General features: G+C 33.2%; 3 protein-coding genes across 8 annotated transcripts; 2 read left to right on the plus strand and 1 right to left on the minus strand.

Annotated features, from left to right (window-relative positions):
• The first annotated feature begins 2621 nt into the window (after positions 1 to 2621).
• Positions 2622 to 9074, plus strand: LOC141666943 (uncharacterized). Of its 5 annotated transcripts, none has more exons than XM_074473201.1 (11): positions 2622 to 2983; positions 3139 to 3315; positions 4230 to 4434; positions 4807 to 5009; positions 5314 to 5559; positions 5792 to 5887; positions 5960 to 6037; positions 6558 to 6665; positions 7539 to 7607; positions 7707 to 7862; positions 8771 to 9074. In XM_074473201.1, the coding sequence occupies exons 1-11, from the start codon at positions 2867 to 2869 to the stop codon at positions 8894 to 8896; spliced, it is 1581 nt and encodes a 526-aa protein (XP_074329302.1). In that variant the 5' UTR covers positions 2622 to 2866; the 3' UTR covers positions 8897 to 9074. The 5 variants fall into 5 exon arrangements, 4 of the variants coding, with proteins under 4 accessions (XP_074329302.1, XP_074329304.1, XP_074329303.1 ...); XM_074473203.1 differs by lacking the exon at positions 8771 to 9074 and adding an exon at positions 8377 to 8757; XR_012552428.1 differs by lacking the exon at positions 8771 to 9074 and having other exon boundaries at positions 6558 to 6696; positions 7707 to 7846.
• On the plus strand, positions 8904 to 15377 carry LOC141664495 (protein Iojap-related, mitochondrial-like). Its single transcript, XM_074470446.1, has 5 exons — positions 8904 to 8916; positions 9059 to 9417; positions 9589 to 9679; positions 10641 to 10741; positions 14893 to 15377. The coding sequence occupies exons 1-5, from the start codon at positions 8904 to 8906 to the stop codon at positions 14929 to 14931; spliced, it is 603 nt and encodes a 200-aa protein (XP_074326547.1). The 3' UTR covers positions 14932 to 15377.
• Positions 15378 to 16321: 944 nt separating this feature from the next.
• On the minus strand, positions 16322 to 23692 carry LOC141663533 (uncharacterized). Of its 2 annotated transcripts, none has more exons than XM_074469295.1 (6): positions 20563 to 23692; positions 18026 to 19496; positions 17765 to 17944; positions 17413 to 17671; positions 16862 to 17328; positions 16322 to 16774 (listed from the first exon to the last, which is right to left on the minus strand). In XM_074469295.1, exons 2-4 carry the CDS (start codon positions 18908 to 18910, stop codon positions 17645 to 17647), a joined length of 1092 nt encoding a protein of 363 aa, XP_074325396.1. In that variant the 5' UTR covers positions 18911 to 19496; positions 20563 to 23692; the 3' UTR covers positions 16322 to 16774; positions 16862 to 17328; positions 17413 to 17644. The 2 variants fall into 2 exon arrangements, with proteins under 2 accessions (XP_074325396.1, XP_074325397.1); XM_074469296.1 differs by having other exon boundaries at positions 18026 to 20787; positions 23636 to 23680.
• Between the last annotated feature and the right edge of the window lie 1952 nt (positions 23693 to 25644).

Genomic DNA, 25644 nt, shown 5'->3' on the forward strand with positions numbered 1-25644 from the left:
GGTACTTATAGGGTTTATAATAGTTCATGGTATAACAAGTGAATAGGAAAAAGTTAACCAGGGTTGGATCAATAAGCTTATCAATAACAAGTTCACAAGATCAATGACAGCGAATCTCAAAATCAATAATAGGGGTTCATTACTTTAACAGTTTAATACTCTACTTGGCTTGAACAATATCCTCTCTATAACCATTTACACAAGTAAATAGAGTTACTTCCCTGAATTCGCTTTCCTGAAGTTTGAACTACTGCCACATAGTATACCTTTCTCTTTCCTAGCCTGAATGCCCTCACGCTCCAAATCTACAATCAAAACCAAAACCTTAATTAGTTTCTCAACTCCCGTTCCCGGAACGTTCACTCAATACGATAGCTCGATTATACTCTTGACTCGAACTATACGAGTATAGTTTATACACACATGCACATAGCACATAACACATTCTTTTCTCATAGCCTTAATATCTTTATATACTCAATAATCAACTTATACTCGCTTTAATCTCGACTATTCTTCAAATCAAACTAGTATAACTCATACAAGTACACGATTCATTCACAACTAAATCTTTACGACCATAACTATCAGTTATAGCTTTTAAAATCAATCAACTTAGTTCCCTTCTCTTTTATTCCTTAATTCGAACCACATACCACAATCAAACAATCAAATCCATAGATATTCATATATACACACTCAATCATTCTTTCGATTATCAAAAACAAAGTTTTGACTTTTAACTCTTAGGGCCTATTATGCCTTATTGTGCAAAAGAAGAAAAAGAAGAAAAAGAAAGGGGGGAAAGAAACGAGTTATATATAATAGGGGATAGGGGTAGTTTAGTAATTTACTAATTCCCCTTTTGATTTGATTTCCTTTCTCTTTTTACTCCAATAAAATAAAAATTGAATATTAAATATATCTCTCTCAGAAAGTTGAAAATTATTGCGAATGATAATTTTAAGACGTAGATCTCGAAATTAGCTTTCCAACCATTACTCATAATAAACTTTTGAGCGTACAGTTGATTTTATATGATTTTTACAAGTTTATGCTAAAAAGAGCATTTTAATACATAATATCATTTTAAAATGCAACAATCATGAAATAAATCCGTCTATCATTTTTAGAAAGTCCCTAGGACTATTTCGAAGATAAGAAAACAAATTTCATGCCTTTACGTTACTCAGATAATTTTATAAAAATATGCAAAGGTTAAATAAACCTTATTTAAAATCAAATAGTTCTCTTAAATCCATAAAAATATTAACAGATCACGTAATCATGCATACAGACAAGCAAACACATATACTCACACATCACAACTCATGTCTGTTCATAAAATTTTTCCATTATTATTATTATTCCTCTTTACGCGTACCGGGTCACGTTCTGCCTGACGGTCCGACGCTTAGCGTTTCAATTACACTTCTCAAATACCTTTACCAACCGAAACGTCACTAGAACGCAATACTTTACTTAAACATTTATTTCATTTATTTCACGTAATAACACATATTTCATATTTTAAATACTTTAATCCCTTTTTAGGACGGGTTCCATTCTACCTGACGGCCCGACAATACAGCTTTACTCCTAAGCTGACTCTTTAAGTTGGAACGCTTTTATCTACGCTCCCAGACACTAATATACAATAAAAACAATTAATCATCACTTAATCACATAATTTACAATCATGGCACATAAATCACACTTTATTCACTTAATTACGTCGCAAAAATTCTCAGTCGTCACATTACACCGTTTTGGTGTAAGTGTAAAAACTAGAGAAATTACCAAAAATACTAAATTTTTAAGTTTTTTTTTGCGATTTTACTATCTTATGATTTTTTTTACAAAAATACGGAATCAACCAAAATCAACCAGATATGCAACTAGTTAAATGAAGTTTTTGTTTTTTTGTTACATTTGATGTTGCATGTAGTGGCAGAACTCGTCAAAGATTGCATCCGGTCGATTTCAAAGATTGCATCCGGTCGATTTCAGTTGCGTAAAACCATATTTTTGCAAAAACAAATAATAGAAAATAGTATTTTTGCAAATTAAAAAGTATTTTTGTAAAATATTTTTAAAAAATGACCGTAATTTTGTAAAAATAATTTTAGATTTGGGTATTTTTCAAAAAATCCTAAAAACTACACTATTTTCTAATTCAATTCCAATCCATCAACACAAAGTTCACATCATTCTTGTACTATATGACTATTTTATCACTAAAGTATAAAAATAAAATTAAAAGGTAAAAAAATGGTGTGATATGAATGGAACAAATTTGTGAGATATAATACAGGTTTAAAAATGTGTAACGGATTCCAATCTTAATAATTCAATTAACACAGTTTAATAACCGGTCCGTCCGTACAATGTTTGGGTTTATGTATATTACGGGCTAACGTAAAATATTTAACATAGGTCATGTTTTAAAAAATATCTAATGTTTGTGAGTATATATATATGATTATTGTCAAACAATATGTATTTATAATTTCAAATAAATAAATTGAAAACCTTAAAAATATCTTTTCAAATTAAATTCAAAAAATTATAAATTATTAAAAACAATCTCCTATATATAATTACCCTCCATACACCTCAATTCTCGTTAGGAGGTCGAGAGCCGTTGAGACTCTCTTTCTCAAGCAGCAGCAGCATACCTTTCAGAACCAGAGTGACCCTGCGGCAAATCATCCAGCCCAGCATACAAAAACACAAACAATCACAAAGGAAAGAGGGATTTTCCTTTTAAATTGCGTACCCACATCTATTCAATCTCTCTCTCTCTCTCTCTCTCTCTCTCTCTCTCTCCCATCTGGGATCGTTCTGTTTATTTGTTTACTAAGTTATGGATGCTAAATTAAAATTAAAGTTGTTGGAAAATCGCCGCCGTGTAGAGGAGGAATATAGGGAAAACCGTGTTCATTATCGTTTAAGGCAGAAAGCAGGTTCGTCGGGGAATAAGGTAAATTATTTATTGTGTTCTTTGTTTCTTGTGCTATTATTATTATTATTATTATTATTATTATTTTTATTATAATTATTATAATTATTATTATTATTATTTGTAATTGGAATTTAGGGAATTGCTAGCTACTTTAATGTCTTTTGTCCGTTCAGATGAATGCTCCTGATATGGGAAAAAAGAGAAAAGTAGATGATACACCAACATCTGACCCGGGTAAAAAGAGAAAAGTAGATGATGCACCAATATCTAGTGCTCCTCCTGCTGCGGGGAAAAAGAGAAAAGTAGATGATGCACCAACATCTAAACCAGGGACTTCCTTGTGCAATAAGGTAAATTATATCTAGGTTTTCTTTCTTTCTCATTCTAAGTAATAAGAGCATCTCCAAGAGTTTATTTAGCCCCCTCCTCAAAAATAAAATAAAATATTAACTCTTAACTATTTAAGAGTTTCAAATACTTGTCATCTCCAACAATGAATCTATCTAGTCTCTTAAATTACTTGCTAGCATTTTTTAATTAGCTAATATACCCATGTTATTTAAATAATGAAAAGTGATGTAATGAAAGAGGAGAGGAGAGAGACTCCTAATATTGAGGAGCATAAAAGAGCTCCTAACAATTTGAAGAAAAGTTAGGAGTCTCTTGGAGCTTGATTTTCATGATTTTTCCTCAAAATTTAGGTTAGGAGCTTGAGTTGAGATGCCCTTGGGGTTGCTCCAAGGGGTTGCTTGGTTTCATAGATTTGCAAGTTTTATATTAATAAAAGAATCTTTTGTCCAAAAGAAGACATATTGTTTTTTTAAGAACCGGTGTCAGGGTTCATTTGGCTTAATTTTTAGACTATGGGTCAGATTTGGTTTTATATATAATAGTTTAGAACTTACACTATTGTATTTTTATAGTATGAGGTTGGATTTGATCTCAGGAATTGAATTGTGGTGGTTGTTTTGGTTTGATTTCCAAATGAATCTATTTTCTATTTTTACTAAAAAAATAATTTTAAGCCCTTACTCAAAAATATTTATTATAATGGTCATGTTTGGAAGTTAGCTTTTTGAACCAAATTAGAGGTTTGGCCAAATGAAACCTCTTATAATAGTGTTTGGTAGTTGGTACATTTTGTAGGATTTTTTTCCTTTTCAGAAATTAGTTTGCACAAACCCCTATAAGCACCAATTAACCTGTTTGCCACTTCTTGCAATGCAACTCACTTGTTTTTCTTTATTTTTTGTCTACTCTTCAGTATGGCCGCCATATTGCTTTTCTTTTTGAATTTGCCTCGGGATATGCTCTTTTTGATGCTCATGGAATGTATGAATATCCTGGATTTAGCACCACGTTCAAAATAGCTGAGAAGTACCTCAATAACAACCCATTCACGCTCAGAGCTTTTTATCCCTTTTCATCTCTCCGTGACGCTCTCCATCAAATGAAGGCTATATGCAATTGTAAGTAGTAACTATATATATATAGGAAGATGATCATATAGAAACTACTTTTAAAATGAAAACTAGAAACTAATCTAAGGCACTAGATCAGTCTAATCTAATGCCCCCTACATGCACCACATAGAATTAAACTGCACCCTCCCACACAGAATCTCAACTTTTCCCCTCCATTTTCAATTTGATTTTTCCGTCAAATAAAATCCGACTTCACTATATTTTTCTCCATCTCCCAATGATCAATTTGCATACCATATGTGATATATGTATATATATATATGTATATATATATAAATTTATTTTTATTTTTTTTTAATTTTCTATTATTCTATTCCATGTTTGTCTTACAAAAAAAAGTATGTTTATTGTTTGTAGCAAATGTGACCAAGGAGCTGAAAAGTTTTTTAGTGGATAATATTCCACAACCAAGATCTGATTATCAAATTGCAGTTGCGAATCCAACGCTGGGACGTAATATATGTTTAGCAACGGGGATATTTGTGATAGTTGGTGAAATAATCGATCAGGTTATGCGTGGTTTGCGGGCAAAAATTGACAAATTCATCATCAACTTGGAGGTTTGTTTCCTTTCTGTTAAGTGATCATTTACAAGTACGAGTACAACTACGTGTATGTGTACTTTTCTGATTAAAGACTTATTCATGTGTACCTTTTTCTGGAAATAAGTGATTTCTGCAAATAAGAAATGTTAAACCCCTATCGAACATTTAGATGTGAATTTTTTCCCTAAGATAAAGGGAAACTTGAGAATGGCTCAACAAAAATAAGTCCTTATTTCCATCCTCATCAAGTAAGTCTGGCCAAACATTCCCGGTATATATGATTTCTTGCAAACTAATTTGATGATTTTCTTTTATCTAGCCCGCAGACTTGAGAATGGCTCAACTGAATTTGGCACGCAGTTATCGTTGGCAAAGTTGTGCGTGCAAAGAAAGTTCCATAGTACAAAGAAATTTTCACACTGGTATTGCAAACAAAGTTGTGGTTGTCCCACATAAATTTAAAGGACTTTTCCTCGCCAAGGGTTTGGGTAAAAAGAATTTTATCTGTACTAAAAATTTAGTACCCGGTAAAGTTCTTCATGGTGACAAATTAATATCTGTTCAGGTGAATCAATTTATTTAATATTAGTATTTGGCTCTTAATTGATTAATAATATTTATAATCCATGATTATTATTAACATTGCATTATTATCATTTACTCCTTTCATCCTTCCCTATTCTTTATATCCGGGTTTCATTTTTTGGTTCATGCTTAAGCTACCAGAGAGATCTTATGCTTCGTTGTGGTTTTTGCCTTTAAGTAACACTGAATGTATATAATTTTCCCTATTTCAGAAGGATGATGGAACTGAAGTTGAGTACAGATTATGGAATCCGCATATTTCAAAGTTGGCGGCTGCTATACTGGGCGGTCTTACTAATATATGGATCGTAAGTACTATCATATATTTATTTATTTATTTATTTATTTTTGCTTCTTTTAATTCGGTTTATGTTTTTCAGAAACCTGGGTCTCACGTTTTATACCTGGGAGATGTATGTGGAATTACAGTTTTACAATTATCCGATCTTGTTGGCTCGGTAAGTTGTATAGTATGTGCTTGATCATGGCTTGTTTGTATTTTTATGCTATGTTACTCATACGCGACACTTATTTAGTGTCGGATCATTTGACTTAAATGTGGACACTTTGACCAACTTAGAGATTAAATATGACTCGAACTTATGATTTAAAATGAATATGTGTGTGAGAAGGGAGAAATAAACAAGCATGAGATAAAAGTAGAGAAGATATCTAATTTCAAGGTCAATTACAAAATCATGTTTAATGTGAGTTTTGTTATTAATTTTTGTTAAGATGTCATACTTGATAATTTGATACACTTGTTCATCAATATATTATGCTGTGTCGCGGTGCCATGTCCAAAAATAGGTCATACCATGTTCAAAAATAGGACCATTTCCCCGTGTCTCAAAATTTAGATTTTTCAAGTCCGACACTCGGATATGGGTCATGTCCCACACTCCACACCCAAGTTGGAGTAACATAGTTTTTATGTTCCGTATCATTTATGCATAGCTTGGATGTTTAAATATGCAGAATGGAATGGTGTATGTAATTGGGTTGTCAGATGTTGTTGCAAACACGGTGGAGGAGAGGTCGAATGTTGTTACATTTCCAGAAATTTTTTGTTTCCGTAAGGACATGGTTAGTAGCAAAGATTATCGCATGGTTAATGGTATGGATTACCGCATGGTTGTTGGTATGGTGGATGTCATCCTTGGTGATATCGTTTATCCAGATTAATGTCTTCTATTTTTAAGTAAATAAGGTATCATAACTGGATTATATATTAACTTTTCCAAAACATAAAAAATAAAAAAAATTGCCTTTTTTTTAAAGAATGATTATGATTTTTTTTAAAAAAAATCAGTGTGATTGCAATCATTTAAAAAATAAAGACAGCAGCTACCTCTTGGTACAAATTATTAATATCGGAAAAAGGATTAAAAATGCGGTGGTATCTTTAAATATTTGTCTTTTTATTGATTTATAATATTTGAATTAAATGAACATGTCTCACTTTAAAATTAATTTAATTATAATCGCTCAAAAAAGGATTAAACATTAAAAAAATTGTACTTTTGCTACAATAATGCACAGTTTCCTGTTAAATGCTTTCTCAATACATTTAAAAAGGAAGGTTGTTCTATGGTTATGAAGTATTATTTTGAAATGCTTTATAATCTTTTGAATTGTTCATGATTCCAACATTATTTTAGTTATTCCCTCATCCCACCTATTTTAATTTGTAGATTACCCTTTAAGACTTGATAGCTGGTAAAGTTTTTTGGTTTTAGAATCTTGGATTATTAGTTGAGTGTTTTTCTTTTTGTTTTTTTTCAGTTAAAAGATTATTAGTTTAGTTTTGAATGTACAATGGGAACTAAGATTTTATATTTGTGATGCTTTATAGTTTCTTCATGTATGACTTGGAGATATAAGTGTGTATTTTGTGGTATTTCTCTTAGATGTTTAGTTTTTAAATATAGTTGTGACCGTGCTTTTTTGTTGGGGCAGGTGAATTATATAGCTAGGTATGCTCTATTACATCTTAAAACCGGCGGTCATTACTTGATCTGCACACGGGTATGTCTTCTTTTATGATATTTGTTGTATTTAGTCTACAAAGTGTGAATGTCCTTTGCAGTTCTGTTAAACCATGTTTCTAACTTGTGCGAATTGCAGGCAAAAAACATCAATTTCACTAGCCAAGTTAAAGATCCGTTTGCTGACCACGACAAACTTCCCTTCAGCGTGAGGATAGAGTTCAAGACCAACGAAATTGTCATGTTAGAACCAATAGGGAGGGGGCATGCCGTCGCTGTTGGCGGTTACCGCATGGTACAGTAATAGATGGATGTTCGCTTAGTAAATTGTCATCACTTTAACTCCCATTTTGTGCTGAACAAGAAATGAATTCTATTTGAACTTCGTTATCACTGGCACTCTGTGCTGCTTAACAAAGTTCTAATTTTCCTTTTCCTATTTAGTCAGGGGTTACTTGTTATTAGTGTTTCCTGCTATTATTGGAATTCTGGAATTCATCTGTTATTATTTTGTTATCACTTTTTAGTTATAGTTCAGCTTGCAATTGATATGTTATATTTTTGTTATCCCTTTTTAGTTATAGTTCAACTTGCAATCGATATGCCGTCCAAGTGCCAATGCTACCGAGCCGCGTATATAGTTGGTTTTGTGCAAAGCTGATTTTTTTATGTCTCTTTTTATTTTCTTTTTGGGGGATTATGTGGCCCTCTAGCTAGCTTTATTTTCATAGCTTGGGAAGCTATTGCTTCTGCTAAGTGTCGCTACATTATTTTGTTTGTAACATGGCTATATCCTCTTTAAATGCCAGGGTTAAAACAAATCCATACATTTGTGGACTTGGAAATTATGGAGGTTTGCAGGGGCCAGCTTTATTTAAGTTATTATTGTGGACTTGGAAATCCTGTAGCATTTTCTAAGTTATATGTGTCTTATCTTCTACTGAACAATCTCAAGTGTTTTTTGTTCAATCTTCTACTTCTAATCAATCTTTTACTGTTGGTTGGTAATTGTTTTAAACGAGGGATCAGCCTTTTGTTTTTGGTAATTTATGTTTAAGTTGTCTAAAGGATGCATTGTTTGTCGTTACGTGTATCTGGATTTCGACCATATCCAGATGTAATTGAAATTGTATGGACACTAAAAAGTTCTTTAGTACTACTATGAATGAATTTGTATCAACTAAAGCTGAATCCTGATTACAGTGCAAAGTTTATGCTCTTGGACTAGGGCTATTCTATGGTCGTTATTCTCACACTGGATGGTTTATGCTGATTATTGGAGGAAAATGGTTAAGAGTTGTTTTGGCAACTGATGTCAAAACTCAATAGCTGGGCAATGGTCCGATTTTGTTGTTTTAGTTTTTGAGCTTGTTCGTTTGCTGCAGTTTCTTTGAAGGTGGTTCCTATTCTGTCTGCCTCTCCCACTTGTTTGTTGTAGACTTTAGAAAAGAGAAAAGAAGCTCTGTTGAAGTGTAATGTTTCAATGTTAAGTATGCCTCCACCAGCTTCGCCCCCCAGCCTTCCAACGGGCAAAGCTATTGAGTGTCATCACTCCTCAACCCCCAATTGAAACTAGGTTTCATCGAACCCTATCTTCCCTCAACAAAATTGACCTAATTAGCAGCCTCGTTACTGATAATAACGCAAACACCTCCTGCGCAACATCCGGCAAGGAGCGTAAAGACATTCTCAGCTTACCGGAAGTAGAGAAGAAGATACTTAGCGACGTGAGAGCCGATAATGTGAAAGCAATTCCGGTTCAAAATCACTCTTTTACTGATCATGTTGTTCTCGCTACTGGTCGGTCTGCTTGGCATGTTCGTAACATTGCTCAGGCCCTGTTTTATAAGGTAGTTTTGTTTTTTCCGTGTCGTGTATAAAATTGACGGGTTTTGTGTTGTGTTTTTTTTTGTTTAGTTTATTGGAAATGCTTGATGGTTTGTGTGGTGATTGTTTGGTTTTGGTTGTATGTGAAATGTTTGTGTTTGATATTTTGTTGTTTTTTTCGTAATGAGGATTAGGCTAAGTTGTTGAAGCAGCGAGGGAGTGACAAGAAGTTGCTTCCTACTGTTGAAGGTCAGAAGGGCGGGAAGTGGATTGTTGTTGATTCTGGTATATTTTTTTTCCTGACTCGGTTGTTTTTGTACAACTTAATTATATGTGCTTAGGACTGTTTTTGTGTGCTTTTGGTTTTAATGTGAAATAGACGTTTTTATGTTGTTCGTTTCGGGATTATGGGTCTGTGGTACATAGTTCTAAGTAAACATGTTTTTTTGGGATAAGCCAACGCACTTATGAATAAGTAGTGAACGATTTGGTAGGCTTGTTTTTCGGGCATAGTTTTAAGATAGTAGTAGGTTTGGGAGGGAGAGATGAGGAGTCAAATGGTGGTGCTAGTAAGGGTAATTAGTTGAGAGCTTTGTGCTTATTTGAGCGGTGATTCTTAGCTCCAGTCACGTAGACCAAAGACCGACTTCAAATAATGTAGGAACTGACATAGAAACAAAGCAAGTATTTATCAGACGAATGACCTTTTGATAAAATTCATCCAAAATGGAAGACTTGTACTTCTGATGGGATTGCATTTACCCTGATGATCTTTAGAAAATTATATTATTTAAACTAGAAACACTGAACGATTTGGCATCCTAATTGTTCAATATTCAGTCATACAACACTTTTGGCACTTTGGCAGTATAGATGTTTGATGATTACTCCCGCATACTGTGGCGATGATTAGGCTTTCCGACCTCCCTATCTCAACTTTCAAAAGGCAAGGATCTGCATATAGAAGTTTCCTTTGGTCATTTTCCGTCTTTGCACTGGCATTTGAACACTTTGCACCAGTGGAATCAGTGCCCTGCTGGTAAAGAAGCAGTGAAGCACCACTGACCTCCACCTACTTGTATAGCCTGCTTTCACTACTAATTTTTTTTACTTCACCATGCTCTATTACCAAGTCCTGAATCTTTATAACCTATTCTTGCACCGGATTTGTCGTAGTTTAAGCATTAATGTTCTTTATATTAAGTTATATAATAATTTGAATACGACTTACCTGTCTGCACTTTAGGCTCATTGGTTATTCATGCACTTGACGAGAAGATGAGAGCTTATTACGACTTGGATGCACTCTGGACGGAGGAGAAAAAAATTACTTCAGAAGAAAGACAGGTAACTTGCCTGTGTCACTGCCGTAATTAATACTCTCCCTCTCATTTGTTTACACTTTCCTTTTTGGGATGTCCCTTCCAATTGTTTACATTTCAAAATTTTCCAAAAATAGTAAAGTTTTTATAATTTTTAAATTAACTACATCCACTACTTTCCTCCACTATACCCACTTTATACATATAATATTAATCGGTCCCACTACTTTACTCATTTTTTCAACTTTTCTCCAATACTTTATTATTTTTCTTAAACTCCGCGCCCCACCCAAATGTAAACATTTGGGAGGGAACATTTGGGAGGGACGGAGGGAGTATATCTTAAGACTTCTTAGCTTGGTTACCATAGGTCCAGGCCGCCAAGCTGTCTTGTTTTGTATTATTGTAAAGAATGCCCCACTGTTGAAGTTAAACAAAAATGGGCTATCAGCATCAGAGATTGTATATATATGCTTTGTATGTGTAATTGCTAATTAGGATGGTAGAAAGTTTCTGATGTGGGAAATCAATTCCAATTTTTTCTTAATCATATATTCCACATTGGTTCAAAAGCAATAATGTATCAGTCATGGAGTGACCTTCAGATTTTCCTTCCTTTTTTTTGTTGTTGTTATCTATCAGCAATTCCATTATTTTGAATACCATCAAACTTTCATTTTGTATTGAAGAAATGCAATTTTGTCAACCACTTTCTTTTTTGCTTAGATTTTCTGTGGAATAAATTAGTATCGCCTATTCTTTTGGTTTTGCAAATTGTAGATTCTGAGGTATTGCACAAGTTGTCAAAAAGAAAACTAATATTCATAATATTTTATAGTTAAGATTAGTAGTAGTATAAATTAGTTATCAGAACAATTAATATTCTTATTAACAACTTTGCTTAGTTATTTTTTTTTAAAACTTAAATTGTTAAAATTAATATAACATGTTTACTTTAGCTAAGATAATAATTTATAATCATTTGATACTAATAATTTATTATAGCAGTAACATTATTTTTGAATACCATCAAAGTGCCATTTTGTACTGAAGATCTATCTTCATTTTTGCCGGTTTATGATATCCAAATTCTTTGTTTTGTATATTAATGAGGATGAGAAGGTGCTGGGAAAGTAACTCCAAAAACCTATTTGTGAGAAGTGCTCAAAAGCGTTGTGAAGTAAAAAATAAGTGTTAAAAAATATTAGAATTTGTTTTGCACTTGTTAATTTTTTTGTGGAAGATAATAACAAAAATTATATCTTTTATATAAATTATAATTGATGTAACGGAGTTACGCAGACATTACAAAAATGTGAAAAGTATTAACAAATTCAAGCGCATGTATGAGCTAGTCTTCTTAATTCTCCGATATAATAATATACTAGCCTATGACCGATGCACAATTTGCTTTTAACATTTAATGACTTTTAATTATATAATTATATCTTAAAATTGTTATATTTTGATATATAGTTTCAATAGTTGCAACATAAATTGAAGAACATATTAAATTATAATAATAAATATTTTGTGATAATTTGAGACTTAACTGAAAATAAATAATAATATAATATGTTGTTTACGGGACTCGGACCATGAACCTGTAGAAATTATCAATAGTTAAAACATAAATTGAAGAATATAATAAGTTATAATAATAAATATTTTGTGATAATTTGAGATTTAAATGAAAAAAAATAATAATTTAATATGTTGTTTACGGAACTCGGGCCCTGAACCTGTAGAAATTGTTAAAATAAAGAATATAAAAGTTTAAATATAATAAACTGTTGACGGAGTTCGAAATCTGAATCCATGAGAGCAGTTTAAATATTAATATAATAATATTTTATTACTACATCGACGGTTGTTATTTGTCGTACCAAACAACGGGAGCAAGCAACCAACTACCAAATATAGGGTGTTCAACTTATAATAGTATAGTATAAATGTCAGTCAAAATATATATGTTTATAATATTAGTTTCGAATATCTGAAATATACAATGAAAAATCTCAAATAAAACATAACATATACAAAATATAACGGGACAATACTATGGGCATGTTTGACAGCCAACTTATAAGCCGCTTATGGCTAATAATCCCTTATCGACGAGTGTTTGTCGATCAAACTTATAAATTGAATTTATAACTTATAAGATGATAAGTTGAATGTTGGTAACGACGTATTTTTTCTCAACTTATTTTGATTTTCGCTGATTTATTAATCTAAGTTTTAAAATATATATTTTTAAATGTTAATCTAACTTAAAATTCAAGAATTTAGATAATTATATTTAATAATTATATATTTTAGTTCACTTAAGAGAAAAAAAGTTATGGCTTATAAATAAAATTATCCAGACACTTATTTAACTTACAAATATTCTTCTACTTATCATTTATAATTTACTTATTCATTTTAAGTCATAAATTACTTATTTTTCAGATTTTTCTAACAATATTCGATAATTAGATATAAATATTACACGATCCCAAGTTGACAATCAATATATTTATATAAAGGAGAAGACGAGGGCGTTTAGGTAGCGCATCTCATATCGTATCATTCTATTTTTTTAATTTTCTCAATTTTTTGAGTTAATAAATATTAAAAATTATAATTACCTTATATTTTCCTAAATATACTACCACTGTTTGTAATATTCTCCTAAAGTTTCTGAAAAATATTTAATTAAAATTTTTTAAATCAACCTACCATTATAATATTCTCCAAAAACTTCTACCTTCCATTAAAATCAACTTATTATATTGATATCTCCTAATTTCTTTTGAATACCAATTCTCCTCTTTCTCCTTAAAACTTATTTTTCTATATCAAAATTTACAGTTAAATTATTCTCCTAAATATACTATCATTGTTCGTAATATTCTCCTAAAATTTCTACAAAAACTTTAATTAAGATTTTTGAAATGAACTTACCATCATGATATTCTTCTTAAATTTCTCATTTCCATTTAAATTAATTTTACCATCTTGACATTCTCATTAAATTCTTTCTAAATATCGTTTTCACTCTTTCTCCTAATATCAACTTACTATATTACATTTTCCTTATATTTTTCTTTTAGTTTTAGCCTATGAAAATTTAGTTTACAAATAAGTTTTCTCAATATTTTCTAAAATCATTATATCATTATATCATTATTTTATGCTTATGTAAAGAAGAAGACGAGGGCGGTGAGTTGACGGCTCTTAAATTGTTTTTATATTATTAAATAGAAAAATAATTACATTAATTATTGACTAATACATAATATAATTTTATGATAATTTGTAATAATGAGAGAGCGACTCATTGGAATAAAATGTTAAAGAGAAAATGATTTTTCAAACTTTTTAATTTATTATATTTATTTATTATTCATTATTTCCAAATGATCAAGATTAGATAAGAAACAAAAAATTATTTTAAAAGGCTGTTGCCAAGAAACTAGTTGTCTATAAGATTGAAGCCTTAGATGAACCATATCCCCCATCTGCAGTGATGCTTCTTTCCTTCTTGCATCTGCATATTGCTTGTATTTATTTTGGGCGTCAATGATAGCTTCCTTGAGCAGTTGGTTCATAGCTTCCCTTCCAACTTGAAAATCCAATATGGAATCGACTATAGTTCGATGATCACTAGGTAAACAGAACTGCCCGAGCTGTATGTCATATAAGACTTCCTACGGGCTTTGCTTACTAGCAGAATTATAGGTAGTGTTGTGCCACCATTCAGCCAGGGATAACCATTTCACCCATTGCCTAGGTCTGTGACTGTTATTACCTCTCAAGTACTGTTCAACACATATGTTGAGACGCTCCGTTTGTCCATCCGTTTGAGGGTGGTACGAAGTACTCATCTGCAATTTTGCTTTGCCATGGTAAACATCTCCCAGATTTGATTGGGGACGGGGAGAGGTTGCAATAGACCTCTATGGAATGAATTTCCAGCCCTAATCCTTTGGTAAGTGTCACAATATTTCACGTAATTCTTAATAAGACAAAAAAAATATGAGTAAAATGCACACTGTGTACCTGTTGTTTCCACATTGTGCACTATGTGTACCTGTAGTTCAATATTTAGCAATGTGTGTATCTGTGGTTACTAGATTCTAGCAGTTAGTGTACTTCCGTTAGTTTGAGATTAACAGAGTTAAAGTACAGCTGGAATGGAGGGGCATCTCTGTCTTTTGGTACCCCTAACGGCTATATTGTTGTTTGGTGGTCTATAAACATAACAAAGGGGTGTTTTTGTTAAAGAGGTGGCTGCAAACTAAGATAAGTGTTGAATGGGGGAATATTGCAATTGTCAAATGGTGGTGGTTGAACGGACTGCTTGGACGGAGAGGAATGCTGGGAGAAGGTTTGTGAGCTGTGTTTATAGTATAAGGGGTTGCAAATATTTCCGATGGGTTGATGGTCCGATTTGCGATCGTGGGCGTGAAGTGATACGTGGCTTGCTCAGAAGAATAGAGAACGAAGAAAAAGAGAAAGAGAAGGTGAAGATAGTCCAGCATAATGGTGCCTCAATTGAAGTATATGTGCCCAGACAAATTAGTGTGTTTATGAAATTTGTTTTTGTCTTTGTTGTTATGTTAATAGTCTACAATTTATCCGGAAAGAATTGTGTTTGTAATGTTTAATTCACAATGTAGCTCGTATGAGCATTGTTAAGTTAATGAATTGCATTGTGTTTGTTGCACTTTTGATTTTTAAGAAGAAAACAGTAGTAGATAGATCATTCAATAATCCAGCATTACAATAAGAAATGGTGCATAGAAATGATACATAGAATTGAAAGCATTACCATTAGAGACATGCAAATGACACAGGGAAATGAAAATTAAACATAGCATAATTAGCTAAATTAAGCAATATCAGCAGCAAGAATAGAGGCCATGAAACCAGGGGCATTGGCAAGCTCCTCCACTCCACCTTCACCATCAAGATGGCAGTTAGCAAGCACAGTAGCAGCCTCATTTGCAGCTTTGGACACATGCTCAATACGGCATGAGTCCCATGCCTCATTCTCCAGATTTTTGATGAACACAAACAAGTTAGTAAGCCAGAAATCTGGATCAGGATTCATAACTGCATTCACTGCCTCCGCAGAGTCACATTCCACCACAACATGTTTAGTATCACCCTTCTCCCAAGCCAACTTTAGCCCATAGAAAATGGACCAAAGCTCTGCACCAAGTGGTACCACCAAGCCTATCATACCAGCAGCCCCCCTAATCCACTCACCTCTCCTGTTTCTCATCACACAACCAACAGATGCCCTCATTCTAGACCTATCAAACACTCCCTTACAATTAACTTTTGCTACATGATAAGAAGGTTTACTCCACCCAACCATGACTACAAACAAAGTGTATGTGATATGTGTTATTTGGTGTGCAAAATTGTGGTAGCAGTGTGTTTTTTATAGTACATAATGCATTAAAACCTTGCTCAACCCCCAACTGCATTTAGTCAAAGCTGTAAGTTACAAAGCATTCAAACTTCATATCCCCAATACAGGTACACATATTAAGCCAATAAGAAAATAGCAAAAGTAAAACCTTCATTAAATCATGTAAAAGAAACTGACTACATCAATGTTTGAATAAAATTTGTACAACAAATTCTATCAAAAATATAGTTAGCATTACACTAGCTACAACAAAATACATGATAAAAAATCAGTTTCTAGTGCATCATTCTCCAACAATTTTTACTACTTCCAAGGAGGTCTTTTACCCAATCTTGCCTTTCTTGCATTAGCCTCAGCTTCAATTTGCTTCAAAGTAGTGACATGACTCCCCCTTACCATGAATCTTTGAGGTTGTATGCCTAATGGTGTATCATCCATCCTAGCAGGTTGAGTGTAAGAACCAAAAATTCCACCTTGACCACCACTTGACAATTCAAGGACTGATATTGTAGGTACTTGGTTAGATGCATCTGTTGTGCCTTGATTTGTGTTAACTTTTGATCCCACTGCACTCTTTTGTTTCTTTTTTTTTAAATTAGTTTTGACAACACCATTTGCTGGATCAACTTTCTACAAAGCATAAATAACAGAGAATAAGAAATAATGATAACAAAAAAATGAAATAGTGATAACAACAAAATTAATGAAACAATGTACCTTAGCAGGACAAGTTCTGGCATTGTGTCTCTTTTCTTCGCAATAGCTGCAGAACACATTTGTATTTTGCCTTCTCAATTTGGTGGCATCAATTGGGACATCATTTTTTTTGTTTCTTTTTTTTTGGCCTTCCAGGTTGCACCTTGATCATTGGTGGTAAAGGGCCAGGTAGACCAGTTTTCTCCCAATATTCTGAGCTATTAATTGGTTCAATAGTGTAATTGTAAGTTACTAAATACATGTCCTTCCCATATGTAGGATGAATATAGTCTACCAACTTAAAAAATTTTCATTGTATACAAGCACATGCATGGTAGCAAGGGAGTCCAGTTAGGTCAAATTTTCTACAGGCACAAGTCCTAGCATCAAGATCAACTACTATTTCATGTCCCCCATCTGTCATCGTCACCAAATATTTGCTTTTTCCAGACCATTGCACTATGCAGCCAGTACTATAACCCATAGCCCTATAAATGCATGAACATTTCAAAATTTTAATTTTTTTACAAGTAATAAGCCACAAAAATAGAAAAAAAATCACAGTAACTTACTTGTTAATTTTTCTCATGGGATTTCCAGCATAACTTTTAGCCATTTTATCTCTTCTATTTTGAATCCTCCCCATTGCACTCTTTTGTAAGCCCATTAGCAGTCCAATAACAGGAAGATCCTTGTACTCTCTAATGCTGTTGTTGTACACCTCACATTGGTTATTGACAAACATGTCTGAGGAACATGTAGTCCTAAATGCTGCTCTTGACCACTAGGACATTGGTTTTTATATCAACCAGTCATAACATTTTTGGACAGCTAACAAAGGTAAAGGTAAAATAAACATGAAATAAGTATCAATGAAGCAACTGTCAGCTTAGCAATGTTAAAAAAATGAAACAATTCAAGTACCTTTTTCAGCTCTGACATGTGTTTGTTAAACATAAATTCTGTTGTGGATCTTGCAGCAAGCCACAATAAAGTTCTACTCCCAACTCCTTTGTGATCTTTGTACATGTTCCTGTACAAATGCATAACACAAAACCTATGTTCTGTAATAGGTACAACAGTAGTAAGAGCATTGATGAGTCCCTGCATTTTTAATAGATTCATTTTAGTCCCAGTAGTGCACTCTTTTTTAATTTATAATTGTAACAAATAATGTATAAGTACCTTTTGCCTATCTGATATAAAGGTCCAACCACCAGAATTGATGATGTTAACATCATAAGCCAACAAATTGAGAAACCAATTCCATGTTTCTGAATTTTCTGCTTCAACTACAGCCCAATCAATTGGGTACATTCCATCATTAGAATCACATCCTACTGCTGTTAAAAGTTGCCCACCAATTGGCCCTTTCAAGTGACAACCATCTAAACCTATTATGGGCCTACAACCTTGAGTAAAACCTCTCCTTAAAGGACCCAAACATACATAAATTCTTTTAAATCTCCTTCCAACAGAATCAGCTTCAGGTTCATCTAATACAAGTTCTATTGTGCTATCTGGCATGGCTTTTTTGACTGCATTTATATAATCCCATAATTGGCTATATTGTTTCACATGATGGCCCTTTATGACTTCTAAAGCTTTCCTCTTAGCCCTACCAACTGCAAAAATGCTTACTTCACAACCCCAATCATTTACAATCTTCTTATGGAATGCACCAAGTGGCCAAGTAGGGTTCATCCTTATCTCATTTTCATAGTGCTCTGCTATCCACTTTGAAGTCATATACTTCTGCTTAAATGTTGTTTGACATGTGTGAGTTTTTAAATATGTCTTCACTTGATAAGTTTTTGTATCCTGTACTATAGAGGCAAATATACTCCACTTACAGCCTTCACCCTTGCATTTATATTTGATCCTTCTTCCAAAATTCCTGCACTGGAAAACTGGTTTTCTATTCACTATGGCAAATTTTTGCACTGCAACCCTAAATGATTGTGCACTGGAGAACAACATGCATAGCTCAAACTTTGGATCTTTCATATCTGTTCTTTCATTGAACATAGGATAAGTGACACATTCTTCATCAGTGCTATTTGCAGCCATCCTTTCATCCTCACTGTTATAATCATTGTCACTAATATATGATACAATCTCATCAGTCAAAGATTGATATCCTATGTTAGCATCATCTTTTGTGCCTTCTTTAACATTCTTTTTCTCTCTCTAGCTTGACAGACCTCATCATCTTCACTATCTACATTAGAACTGTCATCATGAAAACTACCTTCTTCACCATCACTAATCAGTTGTGGTTCAACAACTAAGTTATCATTCTCACTAAGCACATTTTCATCAACTTCATTCATTTCATTTGGCAAACCCTCTAATAACAACAATTGTTCTATTTCCTCCCTTTCAAGTGGATTCATATTATCAAAATACTCATAATTCACATCTACTTGTGAGGGACAATATGTTTGGGTCAGTTCTAGGTCAATGGTGACACCATACACATACCTTACTATACATTTTCAGCACATCCCCATCACTATCAACCCTAGTAAATACATCTTCCATATGAGGCGCTTTATAAAATTTGTCAATATAACCTATTATGCCAAAAGCCTCTTCTAGCATACTATCAAGTTCTAACAGTGACGTCTCGTCAATATCGCAATCATCCACATACCTGAAATTCCCACCAATGTAGGCACCAGAAACTCCATCAAAATGACCTCCACCATGTATTTTTATTGTGAACAAATCAGTGCCATCTACATAAGTTACAAAATTGATAAAAAACTAAGCAACATATTCACAAATTAAACACTAGTTCATCTGCAAAGGATATATATGAGTTGAAAACACACAAAATAGAGTCGTACAAAGTAAACCTAGTTTGCTTACCTTTGTAATTTGGGCCATCATCATCTTCTTTACCAACTTCTCTCAATTTCCAAGTCATTAGGACAAAGATTGTGTGTATTTAAGAGACTACCATTAATGAACATACAATTTATTAGGGTTATTTATGAGCTGTTTGTTTCTCTTGTTCTTCTTGTTTTTTGCCGCCTAAACCGAGGATTGATCTTAGAGGAGAAAATACTACTTTACCCCCTCCCATCCAAGTTGTTTTAACGGTGTTAGTGCATTATTAACAGAAGTACACAGTTTGCAAGAATCTTCTAACTGCAGGTACACATACTGCTAAATAGCTAAACAGAGGTACACACATTGCACATTGTGGAAACTAGAGGTACACATAATGCATTTAACTCAAAAAATATTGTGCTACCCTATGATATGTGGTATCTTGGCCCGAGTGTCCACCTTGTGGACTATCATGGAGTTCCCATATAAGTTTTTTTCTTATTTCAGCACAAGCACCTAAATAGATAAGCCCGTCATTTGTGAGTATGCCATTGATAAATTGGTATTGCATAAAGTTCGCATCCTTAGCTGCAATACCAGCTAGTATCTGCTAGACTTGATCATCTCCTTCATAACTTGTCATCACCTCAGCCAACCATCCATTTACGGCCACAAACATTTTATGTAATTGACCACCCATAGCAATTTTTCAGGCAACCTAGACAAGGCATCTGCTACTATATTTTCTATCCCCATATTGTATAAGATTTCATAATCGAGACCCATTAATTTTGCTAGCCATTTTTGTTGCATTAAGGTAGAAATTTTTTGCTCAAGTAAAAGCTTCAAACTTTGATGATCAGTTTTTATAACGAAATGATTACCTTGTAAGTACGTGTGCCACTTTTGTGTGGCCATAACCATTGCCAACAGTTCCCACTCTTAAGTAGAAAGCTTCTGGTGCTTAGGCGACATCCCTTTACTGAGATAAGTGAGTGGTCTCCCTTGTTGCATAAGCACAACCCCAATCCCCACATCCCTGGCATCATCTTCGATCATAAAGGGCTGCTTGTAGTCTGGCAGTGTAAGCATCAGAGTAGAAGCCATAGCTGCTTTTAAATTTACAAAAGCTTTATCAGCTGCAGGATCCCATTGGAATGAGCCCTTTTTTAACAACTCAGTTAGAGGCCTATTTATGGTACAGTACCATAATTTCGCTCAAAGCGTCGATAATAACTTGTATGATCAAGAAATGAATTCATGTATCAAAACAATTAATTCATGTAATTTTTAATTTATATTTTTAATTGTATTTCACAAAAATATTACTTATAAGTTATAATTTACCAAACACATTATTAACTTATAAGTAACTTATAAGGAAAATTATCCATATGCCTAAATAACTTATAAGTTACGGTGTTCATAGTATTTATATGACACATTTCAACTTTAAGTCATAAGTTACATATTTTAAGAAATCCCAAACGGGCCCTAACTCTAGATGCAACATGTAGTTGTCAAGAGTGTCACTATACACGAGGATGTCGTCAAAAAAAAAACCAAGACACTCTTCCTTAATTGATTTTAAGAGATGAATATTCCAATTAAGGGTTCCTTTATGTTTTGTAAAAGAGAAAATGTTATAATTTCTTAAGCAGCTTGCTTCTTTTAATGAGAGAAATGAAATGATTTGTATTTTCGATAAAGTTATGAAACCTGCGAACGCTATCAACTTAATTAGTTATTGAATCTCGAAGTTCGATTGATAGCTTCTTTCAACTGAGAAATTCTTTATAATCCTACTAATGATTTGTGATGAATGTCTCTCCCAATCTTGAGCCTTAAATACTGAAAGCCCGAAACCTTTTTACAAACTTTACTTAGCCAATCATAGAAAACTGCCACCTAGAGATTGAATGTAGAATGCTTCAGATTTTGATATTGACATTGTGATATAGAATTGTTTATATAGTTACTTGCTGAGCTTTGCTCATTTATTTGCTTTGATCTAATCATGGCAGTTAAGCAAGAAGATGGCCAGACTTAGATGCATCGTTCGCAAAAGCGTTCATGGCGGTCCCTACCATGTTGTAAGTTTCCAGTTTCCAGAGCAGTTAGTTGTTGTGTGTGTGACGAAGCGTGTTAGATGTAAGGGCTTTTTTAGTTTGTTTAAATACAATGGGTTATCTATCGGTTACATGTCGGAATCGAATAAATTTAATCTTAATTATATTTTGGGTTGTAATATATTTATTTTGATTGGTAGTTGTAATCTTGTCAAATACTTAATCATGTTTAGATCATGTTATTATCGTCATCGGAGTTTATTATATCTGTTGTTGTTATATTAGTTTAATGGTGTGTGGGTCCTCATTTCCTAACCCCGAGATTGAGGGCGTCACAATGTTCCTTCAACCAATCAACACCTAGTATAATATCAGCCCCTCCTAGTGCAAATGATCTCAAGTTAGTTCTGAAGCTCTGCCCCTGTAAATCATAAGGAACATTTTGACAAATGGAATCCACCACCATTTAATTCCCATTTGCAACTGAAACCAACAACGGTGTCACAAGTTAAGCTGTTAACCTGAGTTTTTTTAACCAACTCATTGCTAATGAAGCTATGAGTGGATCCACTATCTATTAAGATATGGATCTTGTGTTTTTTTAAGACACCTTACAGCCTGATAGTAGAAAAAGAACTATTTCCAGCCATGGCATTGATCGAAATTTCACAAGGTGCTTCATCTTCATGTAATAAGGTCTCCATGTCTTCTACCACACCTAAAATCCTAGTCTCAGCAGCCATATGAACATTTTCACCCTCCAACTGATATAACATCGCTTTATATTCTTGTCCAGGGTGATACTTATCATCACAGTGAAAACAAAGCCCCCTTGATTATCTATCCAATATCTCTTTACTACTGAGTATAGACTTGGGTTTTATTACCTCTTTTGGAACCGGCGATGCAGCCGAAAAAGGGGAAAATTGATTAGTATTCGTATTGAACGATGGAGCAACGTTCACAGAAGTGGTTTTAGAGACAACGACAACATGTTTAATAATCGGGGATTTGACTTCTTCTTGCTTTTCCAGGAAGACAACATCACTAAGTGTTTAAGGTCTAAACATACGTAGAGGATTTAATATGATCTTTAAGACCGCTAAGGAAGCTAGAAACAAAGTAGTCCCCGCCCGTCCCTTTGTTCTTATGAACCACCTGTGCCCTCAGCTATTTGAACTGATCTTCATAATCAGCCACTGAACTAGTCTGTTTGAGTTTGTTAAACACTTCCTGAACATCTTTATTTTCTGGGTTTTCAAAATGAGAAACCACATCTCCTTGAAAAATCTTCCAGAAAAAATTACTCTTACTGACTTGATAATAGCGATACCAAGTACTAGCTCTACCTTCAAAATACAGCCCGACCATTTTTACCTTCTTCCTTTCTTCAATGTTAACAAATTCAAAGTACTATTTCTCCTTGATGACCCACCCTTTGGGGTCTAAACCATCAAATCTAGGGAATCCGAGCTTGGAAACTGGGTTAAATTGGGGTTGATGAACACCATGGTACGTTTAAGTAGATTTGTGAGGAGTGAAAGTTTGGTTGTTATTGAAATAGGTGTACAGGGGTGGAGTAAACTGATGTTGTTATTAACATGCTCACCCCTTGTTTTGCTTAACTCCTTAGAGATTTCACTCAGCTTTAATTCTTGAGTACCCAATCTTTCATCCAACACATGGATTCGTGTTCCTTCTGCCTTTATTAATAGTCCAAGGATTTAAGAGCTCTAATACCACTTGTAGCCAATTGACTATATAAAACTTGTAATTTAAGAAGTAAAATAGCAAAACAGTGAAGAAAGACTGATAAACTTCAATATAATGAAAGAGTACTGATAAGAAAATTACAAAAATGGAAATGAGAGAGAGAGAGAAACAATACCAATAGAAACAAAATGCATCATTCCAGTCCGCCCTCTCAGATGTTATCCTCCTCCATTTATTTACAATAGCCTATCCAACCCAGACACGTGTGGTTCTTATATTAGATGCTATTATAACAGAATGGCACATGATCCTAAAATGATACTTTCCTTTACGACACTGTTTGTTCCTTTGACTTATTTAAAATTAGTTGACACCAAGACTGTAAAACAAATGTTCTTCATACTAAATAAAATGACCTGGTTACAGAATATTATTATGCAAATTCTTAGAAAGTAGCTTTACATAACAACCATGTAATGAGTGTGTTGTATGAGATCAATTCACATATTATATTCCTCAATTCTTCCCTTTATATGATATTATTTATTGTTATTCCGAAACAATGCAATAAGAATTACAGAAGTGGGGTTGAATGTAATTCTGGTTTCTTTTTCTGATTTTAGAATTGTTCTTACTTAATAATATAACTGTGTAGATTTTTCTATGTTGCAGATGTTAGATTATTTTATTAATAATCTTCATTTATGAGCTTACAAATTAAATGCAATTATATTTAATGTTTATTCTATATTTGGACTAGTTAAGTGGTCTAAAATAAAGGGTCCAATAACATCTTATTTGGTATGGGCTTTGTAATGTGTAATACCCAATAGTAATCTAATTAGGGTTAATGGGGTCTAATTGGACTGCTATATAAAGAATATAATAGGGTTTTGGTCCCCAAGACTATTCACAACCTCTACTCCTCTATTCCCATAAGCACGAGCGAGATACAGCTAGAGGCGAATCAAGTCTGTGGAAGATCAAGTCCCATAATCTGTATACATATTCACCGTCATGGAATTAGGTACGCTTTCGCGCTACAATTTTATTATGTAACCTTGATAATATTGCATAAGATGATCCGTGGTTAATATTTAGATGTATTAAGATCTAACAAGTGGTATCAGTCGCCTATCTTATGTTGAATTATTAGGGTTGATCATATATTATATTTTATATGATTGTTTATGACTGGAATTGTGTGTGAAATAGGCATGTGCAAGTATATTTTGTCGAATCCGTGTTCATATTACATGATTTACTCCATGGGTTTGCAGAGATGTATATTTTTTTTACAACTTGCTGGTTATGTATTAACATGTAGTTTTCCTGTAAACGGAAATTCATGTGCATGACAATTATTTGACCTGTGTTATGGATTCTTTATGTCTAGTCAGAAGGTATTCACTGTCATGTACAGTTTAGGTATATATCATTATGGAGTTAATATAATTCATTGACATGTACATGATTATCATGGCCTGACTTATGTTCGGCGATTTTTTTTGGTTTTCCGCGCACGGATGCAAATTTTTTTATACGGAATCAGCGTTTCGGTGTATTTTGGTTCTGTGAATAAAATCATGTTTTAATTAATATGTTTATTTAGTTATGAAATATTAATATATTAGGTTATTTATTTTAATATTTCACAATTAATACGAATTTGGGCATTTTTTTAGAAACATATATATTATATGTTGTCCTCTTATTTCGTGAATAGGTGAGTTGAAACAAAATATTGTCAAAGTGATATTTATGTGTAGATTTATTTATTTTAAAATATTAGGATGTGTGTATTTATTATTTATGCATTATAATAATCGACCCAAAGGAAGGTTATTTAATGGCCAAATAATGAATATACGTGCGGGAATAAATATGTAATAACTATAAATTTTTCATGTGAGTAACTAACCGGCCCAAAGGAAGGTTTTTTGCTTGATCGAATTTATTATTAATATTTGATTTCTGCGTGGAGAGTACCACTTGCGAGTTAAAACTTCTGTCCAAAGACGAACTGTTAATATTTTGCTAGGTATCTTGTTAAAATGGGCCCACACACTATAGTATTTAAATTCATGTTTCTTTTATACTTTTGTCTATGCATGACATGATTTTTATTACACGAGCTTATATTTTTTTTGTTCCAAATTGCTAGTTAATGCATCTGCTGCTAAT

Source organism: Apium graveolens, chromosome 6 (assembly GCF_009905375.1).
Source record: "Apium graveolens cultivar Ventura chromosome 6, ASM990537v1, whole genome shotgun sequence".
Taxonomy (NCBI): Eukaryota; Viridiplantae; Streptophyta; class Magnoliopsida; order Apiales; family Apiaceae; genus Apium; species Apium graveolens.

Bases quoted from the DNA above. Each gene is read 5' to 3' on its own strand.
- LOC141666943 (XM_074473201.1), top strand. From the start codon at position 2,867: ATGGATGCTAAATTAAAATTAAAGTTGTTGGAAAATCGCCGCCGTGTA. The intron at 2,984-3,138 runs GTAAATTATTTA...TTGTCCGTTCAG, and splicing joins CAGGTTCGTCGGGGAATAAG to ATGAATGCTCCTGATATGGG. The intron at 5,560-5,791 runs GTGAATCAATTT...TCCCTATTTCAG, and splicing joins ACAAATTAATATCTGTTCAG to AAGGATGATGGAACTGAAGT.
- LOC141663533 (XM_074469295.1), bottom strand. From the start codon at position 18,910: ATGGCTGCAAATAGCACTGATGAAGAATGTGTCACTTATCCTATGTTC. The intron at 17,945-18,025 runs GTACTTATACAT...TTAAAAATGCAG, and splicing joins TTATATCAGATAGGCAAAAG to GGACTCATCAATGCTCTTAC. The intron at 17,672-17,764 runs GTACTTGAATTG...TACCTTTGTTAG, and splicing joins ACATGTCAGAGCTGAAAAAG to CTGTCCAAAAATGTTATGAC.
- LOC141664495 (XM_074470446.1), top strand. The intron at 9,418-9,588 runs GTAGTTTTGTTT...AATGAGGATTAG, and splicing joins CTCAGGCCCTGTTTTATAAG to GCTAAGTTGTTGAAGCAGCG. The intron at 9,680-10,640 runs GTATATTTTTTT...TCTGCACTTTAG, and splicing joins GTGGATTGTTGTTGATTCTG to GCTCATTGGTTATTCATGCA.